The sequence below is a fragment of the Prionailurus viverrinus genome, chromosome C1, assembly GCF_022837055.1.
Source record: "Prionailurus viverrinus isolate Anna chromosome C1, UM_Priviv_1.0, whole genome shotgun sequence".
In the NCBI taxonomy this organism is placed as follows: domain Eukaryota; kingdom Metazoa; phylum Chordata; class Mammalia; order Carnivora; family Felidae; genus Prionailurus; species Prionailurus viverrinus.
The window spans coordinates 170246425-170266914 of NC_062568.1; the positions used below are offsets into that span (position 1 = coordinate 170246425).

Sequence of the window (20490 nt, forward strand, 5' to 3'; positions counted from 1 at the left end):
CCACTCACAAAGAAAGGCAGGGTCAGAAACATGTGGTTCAACACAGAGACGTTGCTGTTCACAGCCCGTGCTCGCTCATGGGTCTTCCCGGAGTTCATCCAGGGCCCCAGGGGCTGTGAGGACAAGGACGAGACTCAGAGCTACAGGCTGGAGGCCAGCCTCTCCTGCCTGACTGGGCAGGTCGACCTTCACCAATCAGCAGGAAGCTTCCAGGGAGGGCATAAAGGCAACTGTCCACAGCCGTCCTCCTCCTCCTCCTGGAGCATAGGGAGGCACGGGGCCCAGGACTGGAAGACGAGAGGGAGGACGAAGGCCAGTGGGGAGAGAGATGAACGGTGGGGAGTCACGATAAAGAGAGAGACAGGGACGAGAGTGGAGAAGGCAAAGCGATAGAGGCAGCTAGAACAGGAACACGGGGGATAGGGAGAGAGTGACAGAGAAGGGGTTTGGAAAAGGGCCTGCACGAGCGACAGGAAGGCAGAACACTGGCACGAGATGACACCCGGATCTCAAACCCCTCCTTCTGGGCACAGCCTCCCCACCGCCCCCCAGCCAGGTCTCCCTTCCTCTCTGTCCTTCCTCTCCTCCCTGCCACCACACCTCCAAGATGCTCTTCAGCCCAGCAGGAGTGGGGTCCTCGACAAAGAGGGCGTTGAGCAGTGTCTGCAGGGCATCCAGGGTCTGTCGGTAAAGCGTCTGTGGACAGGAGGAGGACCAAGCCACTAGGGGGTCTCTGGAGCAGACCCCGGCCCCTGGCAACCCCTCCTGTGGGTGAGGGGTGGAGGGGCATTTGGACCCATGAGAGCCGCTTTCTGGTCCCACCTCTGAGACTAACTTGAGGTGCGATATGGGAGGAATTACTCCCCCCACCCCCGCATGGGTTACGATTTCCTTACCAACAAATCAATAATTATTAGCATGTGCTCCTACCGTCAAGGAGGAAGCAGAGAACTCCCCACCATTACTGAGACTCTACCATGGGCCAAGTCAGTGCCCGGTGATTTGAACCACCATATCACTTTGTCCTCAAAGCGGTTTTCTTATTTTACAAATGGCGAAACACTTGTCCAACGTCACACAACAAGGTGGTTTCAAGTCATGAGGAGCAAATGAGAGGCTGGGTAGGAAAATGGCACTAGGACAGTAGGAGCCAGATAACCAGGAGGGCCAGCCTTGCTTTTAATTCTTGTCTCTGGGAAGTGCTCCGATGCTTTTTTTCTGTGCTCCTCCTAGACCCAAATAGATTTTCCAGGCTGCCCCTTCAGGGGGACACCTCTCCCCAGGTTCCTCTTCCCTTGCGCTGCACCACAGTCCCAGGATTGTCCTAGGAAGGTGCAGGCATCACACATACACAAGGCTGAGTAGTGGGTTTGAGCCACTCTGGGAAGACCCTCTGTCCCCTGCCTCCTTTCCTTCTGCCAGCTCCTCACATCTGCCTCCCAGGTTGCCACTGTCCAGGCTTCCCCAGTCTGTGCACAGCCGGGTTACACCACAACCACCAAGCCAGCCTCACTTGCCGACTACCTCCTCCTTCCCGCCCATCTGCAGCCCATCCCTGTGCAGCACTGACCTCTGCTGTCTGAACCTGGTACTGCAAGAGGGCTGCCTGCTCTCTTCCCGGGCAGCAGGGATTCCCCACCTCTCCTTTGGGTCTTCTCTCAGTGCCCCACCTCCCAGGACCCAGAGCCCTCATGCTGCCAGCGAGGCCTGGCCCCCACTGCTCTCTAGCCTCGCTTCCCAGCGCTCTAGCCTCCGACCTCGGGGCTCCGGCCACATTGCTTCCTTGTCATCCTTACAGTCGCCATATTCTTGCTCTCCTCAGGCCACCTCACAGGCTGTTCCCTCTGCCTGGCAGGCCCTTCCTTCTGGCATCCCTCTCAGCTAACCAGCTCTCTTTAACCTCTCAGCTGTAACACCGGGACCGCCGACCCCCACGTAGGCCAGGACACCCATTCCAGGCTCTTTATAGCACCGAGTACTTCTTGTCTGCAACACTTACCACTGTTGCTAGTTTGCATTTATGTGTGTGCTTCTTTGACAAGGTCCATCCCCCCCCCCGCCCCCCTGTACTGCGTCCCCCACCCTGTGGTACTTTGGGAGTGGGCATTGTTATTTGCTGAATGAAAGGCTACATGGGCTGCCTCCCTCTGGGCTAACACTCCTCCCCCTGAACCCCACCCACTGACCCTACCGCCTACCCTAAGGGTCACCTCCACCCACTCCTCCTGGGACAACCCTGCCAAGGTTGGAAGACGCTCACACGAGCCCCCCTCGAGGTTCTCTACTTCTCTAGACCTCACCCCAGCTCACCCCGTGCTCAGCCCCCCTCCTCCCGATGGTGGCCACCTCCTCTGGCCATGGCAACACATGCTCACATCCCCCTCGTAGGGCAGGGCCCGGAAGTGGACAGAGCGCTCCCGGTGAGCGATCCCTCATTCACCAGTTATCAAGGGCTTGCTCGGGCCAGGAGAGGTGAGGTACACTGCCCAAGGTCAGGCAGCTTCAGCAGGAGTGTGAAGAGTCCTATCTGCCTTCTGGAATGCCCTTTCTTTCCCCGCTGGGAGTTCCGAAATGCGCCTCCCTCGAAGGAAACTGATAGCCCGGAGGGCTCACCTGTATGGCCTCCGCCTTGGCCTCGTCCTTCTCCTGCATGGCCTGCACAGAGGGCAGGGAGAACACACTCTTCACGCATGTGCCCACCAGCTCTGACCTTTCTCGCACACCCAGCACGGGCTGGGTGTGACTGGGGGGTGGGGGAGAGACAGAAAACCAGGGCGCGGAGTGAGGGAGGGGCCCCTGGGCGGGAGGCGGGAAGCTAAGGCTGCAGGGCTGGGAGGAGCCCCCTAGCTGGGGGCTTGGGCCTGGCCTGAGCACGGTGAGGTGGGGAGGAGGGAAAGGGGAGGGCCTCGGGGAGGAGGGAGGGAAGGTCACAGGACCGGGCGGGCACCAAGGACAGGCCTCGGGAGAGACAGACGGAGCCCAGAGAAGTGAGGAAAGGGCTGGGGGTCGGGGAGAGGGCTGTGGACACCTCAGCTGGGTCAGCGTCTCCATGGCCTGCCAGCGGACGGTGCTCGAGAGGGAATCCAGTGGCTCCTCCTGGATCTGCCTCTGGACAGGAGACCACAGAGGGGCCAATGAGGGGGGCAAGGCCACTGCAGGCCCCCAGGACCGAGGCCACCACTCCTCCCGGGGCTCAGGCCGCAGGAGCCCCTGAGCCTGGACAGAACTCCCCACCTCCATGCCGCACAGGGCCTCCGGCAGGGAGAGCCAGCTCACTGCTCAAAACCTGTCCTGAGCTCTCAGGTCAAGGCCACCAAAAACAACCCCCGCACCCTAACCAGCCGCACCTCACACGTGGCGCTCAGCAGGTCAGCAAGAACTGCTTTGGCAGCCCCGTGGTAAGGAGGTATATTTGGGCCGCCGACCGGCCCAAAGCAAAAAATACCATGAATGGCTCTTGGGGGGGTGGGGGGATCGAGGTGGATTCCTTTAAAAACGTCCTAATGACTCCTCACTTTGGATCTAGCATCTGCACACAGTAGATGCGCAATTAACGGTAGTTAAATGAAGTTATCAAGGGCGAGGATTGTATGTAAAGGACCCAAAGCTAAACATGATTTCGGGGACTTCAGTGGCCTAAACCAGTCTGGTGGACAACTGAGAAGGGACTGTATTTAGCAAGATGATAGGAAGCTCTTGGAAGTTTCCCACCAGGAGGAATTTCTGGGGAAAGAATGTATTGAATAATAATGACTGCCCCAGGCGCCCGAGGCTCTCCAGGGAACTCACTACTGGTTGTGTCCTCACCACAAACAAGCCAGTGAGGCAGGCATTACCACAGGTACTTATGAGGTGGGAAGGCTCACACGGCTCAGAGAAGGGAAATGGCCCATCAAGCTCCTCAGGGTGGCGGAGGGCAGTTGGAGGTGGACTGAGGCTCGAGGCCAAGCGTCCCGTCCCGCCTCCTCCACTGTCCTCCTCCCACCTCAAGCCGTGTCTCATCAGTGGGTGGACGGGAACGTCCACCTCCTCCCCACCCAGCTCTCCAGACCCGCACGAGGTTCCCACACCATCATCTTCTTCATCAAGGTCCTCTTCTCTACGTCAACTTCAAGCGCATCCTGGCTCTCCTGGAGGGTGATGACATTCTCCACCTCGGAGGCAGCAGAGGGCAAAGCCACAGGGTGAGAGGCACGCTGACCCTGCCCTCAGGGACCACCGTGCACTCCCACCAGCCACCGCCACCCCAGCCCCAGCCGCCAGCCCCTAAGCATGGGCTCCAGAGGAATGAGAAATCGCGGTGGGGGTGCAGATTTGAGAAGACCATGAGAGTGAGGACTAGGGGGTTGGATAAGCCCTGAAGGGCAGCATTTGGAGGAGAACCAGAATTCAGTGCACAGCACTCCCCCTCTCCAGTCAACTGAGGGAGAAGAGGCAGGAGTTGATGGAACAGAAGAGGGGCGGAGACCTTCCGGCTGAAATCCCACGATTATTAAAACCCTTTAAGGGCTTTTTAGTATCCTCTCTTTTTTTTTTTTTTAATGTTTATTTATTTTTGAGAGAGAGACAGTGACAGAGTGTGAGCGGGGAAGAGCAGAGAGAGAGGGAGACACAATCCGAGGCAAGTTCCAGGCTCCGAGCTGTCGGCACAGAGCCTGCTGCGGGGCTCGAACTCACAAACCGTGAGATCATGACCTGAGCGGAAGTCAGACGCTTAACTGATCGAGCCGCCCAGGCGCCCCCTTTAGTATCCACTCTTAAAGGCACATCCTAGTCAGATCAAGGCATTCTGCCACCTGAGAGAGGGAATACCTTTAGTGTGCAATTAATCTATTCGTTCTCATTCTTTTCAGGTAGAAGAAGAAAAAAAGACGCGAAATAGATAAAATACCTTCATGTAGTAAGAAAGCGAAACAAGGGAACGTGATGGGCGGTGTGGTGGGTGAAAGATGCCACAAGTTCTTCCCACTGCAGTGAAGAGGACAGATAGCCCTTGAATCTGGGTTCATCTTACTGCTTGCTTGGACCAATAGAATGCCATGGCAGTGAGGACGTGCCAGTTCCTGGCCTAGCCCTTAAGGGAACTGGCAGCCTTTTCCTTCCAGAAGCCAGCTGCCATGCTATAAGCAAGCCCAGCTAGATATGGAATGAGGACACTGTGTGGAGAGAGACCCTGGAAGATGAGGGTCACCTTGGATGTTAGGGCCCCTGCTCCCGAGTGACCTCAGTCTACACCACTCAGAGCAGAAGGGCCACCTCACTGAGCCCAGACAATCTCAGAATTGTCATACAAGCCAGCAGTTCCACCTCCGGGTATTTAGCTGAAGAAATCAAAAACACTAATTCTAAAAGATGTGCCAACACCGTGTTCATTGTAGCGTTATTTACAACAGCCAAGATATGGAAACAGCCTGAGTGTCCATCGAAAGATGAATGGATAAAGGAGATGTGTGAGATTTACACACACACACACACACACACACACACACACACACAGGAATATTATTCAGCCATCAAAAAGAATGAGATCTTGCCATTTGCGACAACATGGATGGACCTAAGGGGCAACATGCTAAGTGAAAGAAGTCAGAGAAAGGAAAACACTGTATGATTTCACTTAGATGTGGAATCTAAAAGACAAAGCAGATGAACCAATGAAAGAGAACAGAAACAGATTCACAGATACAGAAAACACGCTGGTGGCCGCCAGAGGGGAGGGAGCTGGGGGGATGGGCAAAATAGGAGAAGGAGATTAAAAAGCACAAACTTCCCAGTATAAAATAATTACGACACAGGGATGCAATGTACGGCCTAGGCAATAGCTAATAATATTGTAACAACTTTGTGTGGTGACAGGGGGTAGCTAGGTTTATCACCTGCTTCCCCAAACTAGAATGTGACTTCGCTGTAGCGTCTCTAGTGCCTGAAACAATGCCTTGCACATAGTAGGGACTCAACAAGATTTGTTGAATGACTGCAATAATCAACCCTATTTGTTGCAGACACCATGCTCAGCGCTGTGCACTCACTTCAACTTTATTATGCCTGTTTTGGGGCGCCTGGGTGGCTCAGTCGGTTAAGCGTCCTACTTCAGCTCTGGTCACGATCTCACTGTTTGTGGGTTCGAGCCCCACATCGGGCTCTGTGCTGATAGCTCGGAGCCTGGAGCTTGTTTCAGATTCTGCGTCTTCCTTTCTCTCTCTGCCCCTTCCCCCCCCCTCCCCTGCTCATGCTGTCTCTCTCTCAAAAAAAAAAAAAAAATCATTACACCCATTTTGTAGATTAGAAGAAACTTCCTGGCAGCAGAAACAAGTGCAAAGGCCCTGGGGCAGGATTGAGTGTGGCAAGAATGAGGAAGAGAGAAGGGCCAGTGTGGTAAGGTAGACAACTGGAAGAATGCCATGTGATGAAGACCAATGCTCCCAAAATGCAAGACCTTTTCTTAGTCCTGTCACCCTCTCTCCATCCCCCACCCCGTGCCACCCCAGGGATTGGAGCTTGCCTCTGAAGCAGCCTGAGGGCAGGGCCTCCCTCTTCCATGGCCCGGCCTGGGTGGATCCCCCACCTCCAAGTTCTGTCTGCCAGCCAGTCTCCCCCCACACTGCATGTGTTCACGCTCATGTCCACCAACCTGTCCAGTCTGCCTCCACTGGCCCTCACCAAGTCCTGTAGATGCTGGCTTTCTCTGGCCTCCCAACGCCCAGCCCTGGGTTGGGAATGTGGCCTGAAAATGGCCATTTCTAGCCTTTCTTCCCCTTTTAGAGACCCTCTCTCAGTTGGTTCAGTTGTCCAAAAAAACATTTATTGAGCACCTATGATGTGCCCGGCACTGGTCTAGATTTGGGGGATAGAGCTGTGACCAGGAGACAAAAATCCCCGATTTATGGAGGATACATTCCAGAGTGATAGGCTAACAAAAAGTAAGATGAACTAGCAAAGCATATTGTACCTCAGATGGTGATGAGTCCCATGGAGAAAAGAAGAGCCAGGCAGAGAAACGGGGTCTGCTGGGGCTAACGAGTGAGGGAGGGGCATCCCAGGAAAGTCATCTGGGGGGGGGGGGGGTGGGCAGGAAGCATACCAGAGCTATCTTGGTGCCATCGTCTCTCTTCCCCGGCATGTCCACCAGGCATGAGGCCACTTCACTGAAGGCTCCTGAACGTCATAGTTTCAACGAGGAGATAAGAGGGAGAGTAAGGATACGGCGCAGTTCTGGTGCCACAGTTCTGTCTCCCGTCCCCCGCTGGGCCCCTCCAATCTTTAGTCCCCCAGCAGCCAGACTGAGCTCCCTTCCCTAAAAGGCTTCAGGGGCACCCATTCCACTGAGAGTGAGGCCGCCATGCTTGTTAGTGCCTCCAAGCCCTCAGTGTCCGCTGTTGTCCCGCCTCCCCAGCCCACCTCCTACTGCTCTCCTCTTGCTCGCCATGCGCTCGCCATACTATCCTCCTTCCAGACCAGGGAAAGCTTCCCCATCAGGGCCTTTGCCCCAGTGGTCACTCTACTCCCACACCCCACGCGGTGCCACTCGACTACCGTGACCCATTGGCCAGCTAGGGCTCTTGTTCAAATCTCTGCTGGCCTGCCACTCTTCAGAGAGGTCTCCCTGACCTGCAGCGTAAAGGAGGGCTCACTATGGTCCTCTTGTGCATCATCCTATTCTCTTCTTTTGGCTGTTATCACAATGTGTAATTAAACTCTGATCTGTGAGAGTAGATACCCTGTTTTGTCAGCCCTGGATTTCCTCATCATTCTTCTGGTGAAAGAGGCCCTTGTCCCCCATGGGCTACCCCTTCCACGTAGCCAGGTGATGAATTATGCAAGCCCACCCATCATCCCCTCTTCAGATAGGGGTGGGCCTGGAACCCAAGCTTGGCCAGTAAAAGCATCCCATGCCCCAGCCATGGTGATTGGCCCAGGGATGGGCTTTTAGCTGAACAGGACCACTAGAGCCCTTTATTTAAGAACACTGTGGGGGGGGGGGGGGCACCTGGGTGGCTCAGTCCGTTAAGCGGCCAACTTCAGCTCAGGTCATGATCTCGCGGTCTGTGAGTTCGAGCCCTGCGTCAAGCTCTGTGCTGACAGCTCAGAGCCTGGAGCCTGCTTCGGATTCTGTGTCTCCCTCTCTCTCTGCCCCTCCCCTGCTTGCTCTCTGTCCCTCTCTCTCTCTCTCTCTCCCAAAAATAATAAACATTAAAAAGAAATGGTGAGCTTTAAAAACCCAAAAAAGAGAATGGCCTCTCTCCTTCTGAGGGCCTTTAAGTGCGTGGAACTTTATTCGGGGCCACCTTGGCCACTAGAGGCTTCTGGAGGAGCCGATAGGGAGAAGCAGAGTCACCAAGCATAGTGAACACAGCTTCCTCCAAGATCTTGTCTCCTAGGTACCATTTTCCACTGAAAGGAACAAGGCTCCTTGGAGAAATGGCTGAGTCTGGGACTTGGGCAGGAAAGTACAGAACAAGGCTGAGACATCTTGTACCCGAAAACAAGGAAGAGAGCTTACTTAAGGAATGATGGGGACATGTCAGAGAGACACAAAAGCTTGCTTAAAGGGGATCCCATTGGCCAAACTGGGGGCAATATGAGCATCACAATAATAGCATCTACTGGGTAAAGTCCAGGGATATATCTTACAACACAGAGAACAGCCCTCCCACACCCCCACCCACATCCACACAACAGAGAATTCTCTAACACAAAACGTCAATAACGGCAGGGTTGAGAAACCCTGCCCCAGAAGAAGGGGTATCGAATGGAAAAGGTCACAAGGGAGGTTCTGGGTTGCCAGAAAAGATCTATGTCTTTTTTTTTTTTTAATTTATGAAATTTATGGTCAAATTGGTTGTCTTTTTTTTTTTTTAAACGTTTATTCATTTGAGAGAGACAGTGTGCGTGGGGGAGGAGCAGAGAGAGGGAGACACAGAATCCGAAGCAGGCTCCAAGCTCCAAGCTGTCAGCACAGAGCCCGAAGTGGGGCTTGAACTCCCGAACCACAAGATCATGACCTGAGCCGGAGTCAGACGCCCAACCAACTAAGCCACCCAGGCGCCCCAAGAGCTATGTCTTGATCTGTGTGATAGTTACCAAGATGCATACAGATGTAAATATTCACCAAGCTGTACGCTTGAGATTCGTAGTACACTTTACATATTTTACTGATACATGTTATACCTTGGAAAAGTTTTTTTTTTTATGTTTACTTTTGAGAGAGACAGAATGTGAAGTGGGGGAGGGGCGGAGAGAGAGGGAGACAAAGAATTCAAAGCAGGCTCCAGGCTCTGAACCGTCAGCACAAAGCCCGACGGGGGGCTCAAATTCACGAACCATGAGATCATGATCTGAGCTGACGTCGGATGCTTAACCGACTGCGCCACCCAGGCGCCCCATCTTGGAAAAGTTTTTAAAAGGCTAATACAATTTGAAAATACATTGTCTTTTAAAATGCAAATGAGGGGCGCCTGGGTGGCGCAGTCGGTTAAGCGTCCGACTTCAGCCAGGTCACGATCTCGCGGTCCGTGAGTTCGAGCCCTGCGTCGGGCTCTGGGCTGACGGCTCGGAGCCTGGAGCCTGTTTCCGATTCTGTGTCTCCCTCTCTCTCTGCCCCTCCCCCGTTCATGCTCTGTCTGTCTCTGTCCCAAAAATAAATAAACGTTGAAAAAAAATTTTTTTTGAATGCAAATGAACGAAACGTTCCTATTAAACAGCAAAGATTGACTCTAAATGACCAAAACAATCTTGAAAAAAAAAAAGGTGCTGGACTCACACTTCCTGATTTCAAAACTTACTACAAAGCTCTAGGAATCCAGACAGTGTGGTTTGGGCATAAGGACAGACATATAGACCAACGGAATTATATAGAGATCCCAGAAATAAACCCTCATATGTGTGGTCAATTGATTTTTGACAAGGGTGCCAAGACCATTCGGTGTGGAAAGGGCGGCCTTTTCAAGAAATAGTTCTGGTCAAATTGGATATCCACATGCAAAAGAATGAAGTTGGACCCCCACCTCACACTACATACAAAAATTAAGTTGGAGACGAAGCTTAAAAGCTAAGACTACAAAACGCTTTGAAGAAAGCATAGGAGGAAAACTTTATGACACTGGATATGGCAATAATTTCATAACTATGGCACCAAAAGCACACAGTAAAGGAAAAACAAACAAATTGGACTTCGTCAAAATTTAAAGTTTTTGTGCATCAAAGGACCCCACCAAGAGAAGACAACTCACAGAATGGGAGAGAACAGTTGCAAATGACACATCTGATGGGGAAGTAATAGCCACAATATATAAGAAAAACTCGACAACAGAAAACAGCCAAATTTGAAAATGGGCAAAGGATTTGAATAGCTGTTTTTCTCGGGAGGATATACAAACGGCCGATGAGCACATGAAAAGATGCTCAAAATCAGTAGTCATTAGGGAAATGCAAGTCAAAGTCATGATGAGATACCACTTTACAGCCTTTAGGATGTCTATTATAAAAAATGTTTCTGAAAAATAACAAGTGTTGGCAAGGGGAGATTAGTCGTGCAGAGATTGGAACCCTTGTAGGTTGCTGGGGGAAATGCAAAACAGTACAGCTACTCTGGGAAATAGTTTAGCAGTTCCTCAAAAAGCTAAACATAGGGGGCGCCTGGGTGGCGCAGTCGGTTAAGCGTCTGACTTCAGCCAGGTCACGATCTCGCGGTCCGGGAGTTCGAGCCCCGCGTCGGGCTCTGGGCTGATGGCTCAGAGCCTGGAGCCTGTTTCCGGTTCTGTGTCTCCCTCTCTCTCTGCCCCTCCCCCGTTCATGCTCTGTCTCTCTCTGTCCCAAAAATAAATAAACGTTGAAAAAAAAAATTTTTTTTTTAAAAATAAATAAAAAAATAAAAGCTAAACATAGGACAACCATGTGATCCAGCAATTCCACTCCTAGGTATATCTAAAGGAATTGAAGATAATGATTCAAACAGATATTTGCACACTGGTGTTTATATAACAGCAGCATGAGTCACAATAGCCCAGAAGTGGAAACACCCAAGTGCCCACCCATGGGTAAAAATGGACAAATAAAATGTAATACACATTTGAAATTTTATTCAACTATAAAGGGAAATGAAGTACTGATCCATGCTACAGCATGGATGAACATTATGATGAGTGAAATACACCAGACACAAAAGGACAAATATTACATGATTCCACTTCCATGATATATCTAGAGTAGGCAGATTCACAGAGAAAGAAAATAGAGTAGAGTTCAGCAGAGCTTAGGGAGAGAGGCAAGGGGGCTATTGCTTTATAGTACGAGCTTCTGTTTAGAGTAATAAAAAGTTTTGGCACTAGATAGTGGTAATGGTTGTACAAATTGTGAATGGGACTAATGCCGCCGAATTATACACTTAAACACAGAGTTGCCATATGAGCTAGCAATCCTACTCTTAGGTGTATACCAAAGAACAATGAAAACATATCCATACAAAAGTTTATACATGAATGGTCAGAGCAGTATTATTCAAAACAGCCAAAAGGCAGAAACAACCCAAATATCCATCAACTGATGAATGGATAAACAAAATGTGGTATATCCATACAGTGGAATATTATTCAGTCATAAAAAGGAATGAAGTCCTACTGATCCGTGTTACAACATGAATGACCCTTGAGAACATTGGACTAAGTAGAAGAAGCCACTCACAAAGGACTACATATTGTATGATTCCATTTATATGAAATGTTCAAAAGAGGCAAATCTATAGAGACAGGAAGTAGATTGGTGGTTGACTAGGGCTGGGGGTCACGGGTTGGGAATGACATCTAAGGAGTCTAAGGTTTCTCTTTGGGATGATGAAAATGTTCTAAAATTGATTGTGGTAATGGCTGAATAACACCGTGTATATTTTTAAACCATTAAGTTGTATACATCAAGTAGATAAATTTTATGTAAATTATATCTCAATAAAGCTGGTTAAAGAAAAAAACCAACCTGCCTAAAGCTCCTCTATATCATCAGCACCATCAATATTCAAAATAGGAATTGTGTTGGACAATAACATATGATAGAGCGAGTTGAGATGGCAGAGAAGTAGAGGGACCAAGATCTTCCTCATCCCTCAAACACAGCTGTATTGAGGTCAGATCACTTGGAACATCCAGGAAATTGATCTGTAGAGTGGTAGGAGGATCTCCACAGTTGGAGGGAAACAGCCTGGCAGGATCGAGGTGCGTGTATGTGAATTGGGAGAGATATAATGGTATAGGCACAGAGGGGAGGGAACCCTTTCTGTGGAGAGACAAAAGGGAGAAAAAGAAAGAGGGGTTGTGAAAGTGCAGCAGTGGATTAGCACGAGAGGAAAACCTCTCTGTACCATGGACTGGGGAACGAGAAATATGGAGAGTGCCCTTTTCTTTTTTGCAAACAGCCTTATGAGCTGAAACTCAGAGGTTCAGAAGTGCATGACTCTCTCCGAAGCAAAGCTTGGAGCCATGGTGCACGCTCCTGGGGAGGAGGGAGAAGGCCCTAGAGTGCAGAGCACAGTGTAGGGATCTCAGGGGTGCACTGGGAGAGAACAGTCCCCTTCCAAGGTACTTTGGGAAGAGTTTATTGCCTCCACAAGGATAAAAGACTCTGCAGGTGCCACCCAAAGGCCTTTTATCAGAAGGGCGGAGCGCCTCTACTCTGGAACAGGGAAGAGGAGCCACACGGTGCAGGGCCCTTTAAGGCTTGGGGTTTTGAATCCCAGCTGAGCACCTGGGAAGTGAGGGAGAACTGTGAAGCAGGGCAAGCCGCCTGCCCCAGTGAGGGCTGCCTGAATAGCATGGTTTGAGATAACTGTTCAGTGGAGGAGAGATTGGGGTGTCGCCATTTCCCCCCCAACACCAATATGGTGGGACTTCAGAGAGCAGCACAGCAGCCCCCAGTGGAGGCAGACCCGCTTACACCAAACCCCACCCCTCCGCACCTGGTAAGTGTTTATCTACTGGAGCCAGACTTACTGACTCAAGGGAGCCAGCCTCTCCTCCAGACCAGCACAACCACAGGTCCCAGGCACCAACAGACAACTGTTTGTTTCTTTTCTTTTCTTCTCTCTTCCTTTCTTTCTTTTCTTTTCTTTTTCTTTCTTCACTCTTCTTTTTTTTCCTTGGGACTCAGGCTCATGGTTTCTGATTTTTTTTTTTAATTTTTTAATGTTTATTTATTTTTGAGAGACAGAGACACAAAGTGCAAGCAGGGGTGAGCAGAGAGAGAGGGAGACACAGAATCCGAAGCAGGCTCCAGGCTCTGAGCTGTCAGCACAGACCCCAACAAGGGGCTAGAACCCACAAACTGGGATCACGACCTGAGCCAAAGTCGGACTCTCAACTGACAGCCTCCCAGGCGCCCTTGATTTGTTTTTGATCAAATTATAAATATGTAATTTTTTGACCATTTTTATTCTCTTCTTTTTCCACCTATTCTCTTTCTTCTTCTTTATTTTCCTCTTTCTCTGGATTTAGCCTTATAGTTTTTTTATTCTCTTTTTGGTTTTCTTTTCTCTCTTTTCATGTTTCTCTTTTTGTGGGATCAGGCTCCCCATTGCTTTCCTTTTTTTCCCCCAGGGTTACTTCCATGAACAAATCAAAGCACACCACCCCCACTACAAGCAAGGAGGAGCTCTGCAGAGGACTGACCAGTGGGATAGAGCAGCCAAAATGCAACAACAGAATGCATCCCACATATATCAAAAACACCTCCTGAAGCACCAGGCCCTGGACAGTGTATGACCCCTTTTTAATACAGTAGTACTTACAGGTGCAGGAAACATAACAAGCCTTCAAAACATCCAAAAACCAGAAACTTAGCCAAAATGACAAAACTGAGGAATCCTCCCCAAAAGCCAAGAAGAAATCACAGCCAGGAAATTGCTCAAAACAGATGTAAATAATACATCTGAACAAGAATTTATAATAATAGTCCTAAGACTAATAGCTGGGCTTGAAAAAAACATAGAAGACACCAGAGAAACTCTTCCTGCAGTAATCAAAGACCTAAGATCTAGTCAGAATGAATTTAAAAATGTTATAACTGAGATGCAAAATAAACTAGAAACAGTGACAGCAAGGATGGAAGAAGCAGAGGAAAGAATAGGTGAAGTAGAAGATAAAAATTATAGAAAATAATGAAGCTGAAAAAAAGAGGGAAACAAAATTACGAGATCACTAGGGGAGAATTAGAGAACTAAGTGATTCCATGAAACAAAACAGTATCTGTATCATAAGAATTCCAGAAGAAGAAGAGTGAGAGAAAGGGGCAGAAGGTTTATTTGAACAAATTATAGTTAAGAATTTCCCTAAACTGGGGAAGAAAACAGGCATCCAGTCCAAGAGGTACAGAGAACTTCCTTCAAAATCAACAAAAAACGAGTCAACACCATGACATATCATAGTGAAACTGGCAAAATACAGATAAAGAGAGAATTCTGAAAGCAGTTAGGGACAAACGGGCCTTAACCTACAAGAGTAGACACATAAGTAGCAGACCTGTCCACTGAAACTTGGCTGGCCAGAGGGAGTGGCAGGAAATATTCAAAGTGCTGAATAGAAAAAAATATGCAGCCAAGAATTTTTTACCCAGCAAGGCTATCATTCAAAATAGAAGGAGAAATAAAGACATTCCCAGACAGACAAAAACTAGAGTTCATGACCACTAAACCAGCCCTGCAAGAGATCCTAAGGGGGACTCTGAGTGGAAAGCAACAAAGACTACAAAGGACCAGAGAACTTCACAACAAACATGAAATCTACAGATAACGCAATAGCGCTAAATTCGTATCTTTCAATAACCAGTCTGAATGTAAATGGACTAAATGTCTCAATCAAAAGACATAGAGTATCAGAATAGATTAAAAAAAAAAACAAACAAACAAGATCCATCTCTATGCTGCCTACCAGAGACTCATTTTAGACCTGAGGGCACCTGCAGATTAAAAGTAAGGAGATGGAAAACCATCTATCATGCTAATGGATGTCAAAAGAAAGCCAGAGTAGCCATACTATCTTCAGACAAAGTAGATTTTAGGACAAAGACTGTAACAAGAGATGAAGAAGGGCATCATAACATAATGAAGGGGTCTATCCATCAAGAAGAGCCAACAATTATAAATATTTATGCCCCCAACATGAAAGGCCCCAAATATATAAACCAGTTAATCACAAACATAAGCAAACCTATTGATAATAATGCCATAATTGTAGGGGACTTTAATACTCCACTTACAACAATGGACAGATCATCTAGGCAGAAAATCAAAAAGGAAACAACAGGTCTGAATGACACATTGGACCAGATGGACTTAACAGATATATTCAGAACATTCATCCTAAAGCAACAGAATACATCTCTGCTGTCAGCACAGAACCTGCTTTGGATCCTCTGTCTCCCCTCTCTCTCTCCTTCTCTCTCAAAAATAAATAAATGACCATTCTAAAGCAGCAGAATATACATTCTTCTTGAGTACACATGGAACAGTCTCCAAAATAGATCACATAATAGGTCACAAAACAGCCCCCAAAGGTACAAAAAGATTGAGATCATACCATGCATATTTTAAGATCACAACACTATGAGACTTGAAATTAATCACAAGAAAAACTTTTAAAAGCCCCCCAATACATTGAGGCTAAAGAACATCCTACTAAAGGGGTGCTTGGGTGGCTCAGTCCGTTGAGCATCCAACTTCGGCTCAGGTCATGATCTCACGGTCCATGAGTTTGGGCCCCACATCAGGCTCTGTGCTGACAGCTCAGAGCCTGGAGCCTGCTTCAGATTCTGTGTCTCCCTCTCTCTCTGCCCCTCCCCCATACGTGCTCTGTTTCTCTCTGCCTCTCAAAAATAAAGAAAACTAATTTGAAAAGAACATCCTACTAAAGAATGAATGGGCTAATCAAGAAATTAAAGAAGAAATTTTAAAAATACATAAAAGCAAATGAAAATGAAAACACGACAATCCAAACCCTTTGGGATGCAGCAAAGGCAGTCCTAAGAGGACGATTCAGGCAAGAAAGTTCCCAAATACACAACCTGACCTTAGACCTAAAGGAGCTAGAAAAGGAACAGCAAGTAAAGCCCAAAGCCAACAGAAGAAGGGAAGTAAGACAAATTAGAGCAGAAATTGGGGCACCTGGGTGGCTCAGTTGGTTAAGCGTGCGACTTCAGCTCAGGTCATGATCTCACAGCCCGAGTTCGAGTCCTGTGTCGGGCTCTATGCTAACAGCTCAGAGCCTGGAACCTGCTTCAGATTCTGTGTCTCCCTCTCTCTGTCCCTTCCCCGCTTGTGTTCTGTCTGTCTGTCTCTCTCTCAAAAATAAACATTAAAAATTTTTTTTAAATAGCAACAACAACAAAAAAGATTAGAACAGAAATTAGTGATATAGAATCCAAAAAAAAAAAAAAAAAAACAAAACAGTAGAGCTGGTTTTTAAACTAAGAGCTGGTTTTTTGAAATAATAAACAAAATCGATAAACCTGTAGACAGACTTCTCAAAAAGAAAAGAGAGAGGACTCAAATAGATAAAATCACAAATGAAAGAGGAGAGATCACAACCAACGCCATAGAAATACAATTATAAGAGAATACTATGAAAAATTATATAGCAACAAACTGGATAATCTGGAAGAAATAACAAATTTCTAGACACTCACACACTACCAAAACTCAAACAAAGAGAAATAGAACATTTGAACGGACCTGTAACTAGCAAAGAAATTGAGTTGGTTATCAAAAATCTCCCAACAAATAAGAGTCCTGGGCCAGATGGCTTCCCAGAGGAATTCTACCAGATATTTAAAGTATAGTTACTATCTATTCTTCTCAAACTGTTCCAAAAAATATAAATGGAAGGAAAGTTTCCAAACTCATTCTATGAAGCCAGCATTACTTTGATTCCAAAACCAGACAAAGACTCCACGAAAGAGGAGAATTACAGGCCAATATCCTTGATGAATATGGATGCAAAAATTCTTAACAAGATACTAGCAAATCAAATTCAACAGTACATTAAAAAAATTATTCACCATGATCAAGTGGTCATTCCTGGGCTGCAGGGCTGGTTCAATATTCACAAATCAATCAACATAATACATCACATTAATAGAAGAAAGGATAAGAACCATATCATCCTGTCAATAGATGCAGAAAAACCATTTGACAAAATACAACATCGCTTTTGATAAAAACCCTCAAGAAAGTTGGGATAGAAAGAACATACCTTAACATCATAAAAGTCATATATGAAGGGCCCACAGCTAATACCATCCTCAATGGGGAAAAACTGAGAGCTTTCCCCCTGAGATTAGGAACACAACAGGGATGTCCACTCTCACCACTGTTGTTTAACATAGTGTTGGAAGTCCTAGCCTCAGCAATCAGAAAACAAAATGAAAAAAAAAAAGGCAACCAAACTGGCAAAGAAGAAGTCAAACTTTCACTCTTCACAGATGATATGATGTTTGACATGGAAAACCCAAAAACTCCACCAGAAGAAAAAAAAAAAACTGCTAGAGCTGATACATGAATTCAGCAAAGTTGCAGGATATAAAATCAATGTACAGAAATTAGTTGCATTTCTATACACCAATAATGAAGCAACAGAAAGAGATATCAAGGAATTGGTCCCATTTACAATTGCACCAAAACCCATAAAATACCTAGGAATAAACCTAACCAAAGATGTAAAAGATCTGTATGCTGAAAACTATTGAAAGTTTATGAAAGAAATTGAGGAAGACACAAAGAAATGGAAAAACATTCCATGCTCATGGATTGGAAGAACAAATATTGTTAAAATATCGTTACTACCCAAAGCAATCTACACATTCAATGAGACCCCTCTCAAAATAACACCAGCATTCTTCACAGAGCTAGAAAAAACAATCCTAATATTTGTATGGAACCACAAAAAGACTCTAAATAGCCAAAGTAATGTTGAAAAAGAAAACCAAAGCTGGTGGCATCACAATTTGGGACTTCACGCTGTATTACAAAGCTGTAATCATCAAGACAGTATGGGTATTGGCACAAAAACAGATATATAGATCAGTGGAATAGAATAGAGAACCCAGAAATGGGTCCACAAATATATGGCCAACTAATCTTTGATAAAGCAGGAAAGAGTGTCCAATGGAAAAAAGACAGTCTCTTTAGCAAATGGTGTAGGGAGAACTGGACAGCAACATGCAGAAAAATGAGAAACTATACCACATTCTTACACCATACACAAAAATAAATTTAAAAAATTAATGAAAGACCTAAATATGAGGCAAGAAACCATCAAAATACTACAGAAGAAAATAGGCAGCAGCCTCTTTGGCCTCAACTGCAGCAACTTCTTAACTTGATATGTCTCCAGAGGCAAGGAAAATAAAAGCAAAAATGAACTATTGGGACCTCACCAAGATATGCTTCTGCACAGCAAAGGAAACAATCAACAAAACTAAAAGACAACTGACACAGAATGGGAGAAGATATTTGAAAATGACCTATCAGATAAAGGGTTAGTATCCAAAATCCATAAAGAACTTACCAAACTCAACACCTGAAGAATAAATAACCCAGTGAAGAAATGAGCAGAAGACATGAACAGACACTTTCCCAAAGAAGATATCCAGATGGCAAACAGACACATGAAAAGATGCTCAACATCACTCATCATCAGGAAAATACAAATCACAACAACAATGAGATACCACCTCACACCGGTCAGAATGGCTAAAATTAACAACTCAGGACACACCAGTGAGGATGTGGAAAAGGGGGAACACTTTTGCACTGTTGGTGGGAATGCAAACTGGCACAGCCACTCTGGAAAACAGTACGGAGGTTCCTCAAAAAAAAAAAATTAAAAATAGAAGTACCCTACAACCTAGCTATTGTACTACTAGGAATTTATACAAAGGATACAAAAATGCTGATTTGAAGGGACACATGCACCCCAATGTTTATAGCAGTGATATCAACAATAGCCAAATTATGGAAAGAGCCCAAATATCCAACAACAGTTGAATGGATTAAGAAGATGTGGTATATGTAGGGGCACTGGGGGGGCTCAGTTGGTTAAGCGTCTGACTTCAGCTCAGGTCATGATCTCACAGCTTGTGAGTTCAAGTCCCGTGTCGGACTCTATGCTGACAGCTCAGAGCCTGGAGCCTGTTTCAGATTCTGTGTCTCCCTCCCTCTGCCCCTTCTCCACTCATGCTCTGTCTCTGTCTGCCACTCAAAAATGAATAAATGTTAAAAAAAAAATTTTAAGTACCTAGGAATTAACCTATCAAAAAAAAAAAAAGGCATTAGATCTATATGGAAATTTTTTTTTAATTTTAGCAAAAGATATATCCAACATAAAGAAGAACTTGAATAGATGGATAAATTAATAACATTCCAATAAAAATTCCAGAAAGGCTTTTTGAAGACCTAGACAAATATACTATAAAATGCATACGGAAGGGAAGCCTGGCTGGCTCAGTCAGTGGAGCATATGACTCTTGATCTAGGGGTCGTGAGTTGAAGTCCCATGTTGGGTGTAGAGATTACTTAAAAACAATCTTAAAAAAATAATAAAAATGACTTGGGCTCAGGTCATGATCTTGAGGTTCGCAGTTTGAGCCCCGCATCAGGCTCTGTGCTGACAGCTCAGAGCCTGGAGCTTGCTTTGGATTCTGTGTCTCCCTTTCTCTCTGCCCCTCCCCTACTCACGCTCTGTCTCTGTCTCTGTCTCTTTCTCTCAAAAATAAATAAACATTAAAAAAATAAAATAAAACCCAGCAATTGCACTACTAGGTATTTATCCAAGGGATACAGGTGTGCTATTTCGAAGGGACACATGTACCCCAATGTTAATAGCAGCACTATCAACAATAGTCAAAGTATGGAAAGAACCCAAATATCCATCAATGGATGAATGAATAAAGAAGATGTGGTATATATATACAATGGAGTATTACTCGGCAATCAAAAAGAATGAAATCTTGCCATTTGCAACTACATGGATGGAACTGGAGGGTATTATGCGAAGTGAAATTAGCCTGTCAGAGAAAGACAAATATCATATGACTTCACTCACATAAGGACTTTAAGAGACAAAACAGATGAACATAAGGGAAGGGAAGGAAAAATAATATAGGAACAGGGAGGGGGACAAAACATAAAGACTCTTAAATATGGAGAACAAACTGAGGGTTGCTGGAGGGGTGGTGGGAGGGGGGATGGGCTAAATGGGTAAGGGGCACTAAGGAATCTACTCCTGAAATCATTATTGCACTATATGCTAACTAATTTAGATGTAAATTTAGAAAATAAAAATTTTAAAATAAATAAATGAATAATTTTTAAAAATAACACAATTAAAGACAATAATAAAATGTATATGGAAGAAAGAGGGTCTACTAATAACCTCCAGGACACAGTGTGGATGCTGTTGTCCTCAGAATAATTTTGAGAAGAACTTCAAAGAGGAATTCTCACCCTACCAGATA

At 46.4% G+C, this 20490-nt stretch overlaps 1 protein-coding gene across 9 annotated transcripts in view; it reads right to left on the bottom strand.

The window, feature by feature from the left end:
- MROH7 (maestro heat like repeat family member 7) overlaps nucleotides 1-20490 on the bottom strand; it is a 60575-nt gene that overhangs the window by 28058 nt on the left and 12027 nt on the right. For all 9 annotated transcript variants that reach the window (XM_047873164.1, XM_047873171.1, XM_047873169.1 and 6 more), the window contains exons 4-9: nucleotides 7082-7155; nucleotides 4071-4154; nucleotides 3029-3108; nucleotides 2614-2743; nucleotides 601-696; nucleotides 9-113 (exon numbers count right to left, since the gene is read on the bottom strand). In XM_047873164.1, coding sequence (XP_047729120.1) covers nucleotides 9-113; nucleotides 601-696; nucleotides 2614-2743; nucleotides 3029-3108; nucleotides 4071-4154; nucleotides 7082-7155 — 569 coding nt within the window. The remainder of the gene's footprint in view (nucleotides 1-8; nucleotides 114-600; nucleotides 697-2613; nucleotides 2744-3028; nucleotides 3109-4070; nucleotides 4155-7081; nucleotides 7156-20490) is intronic.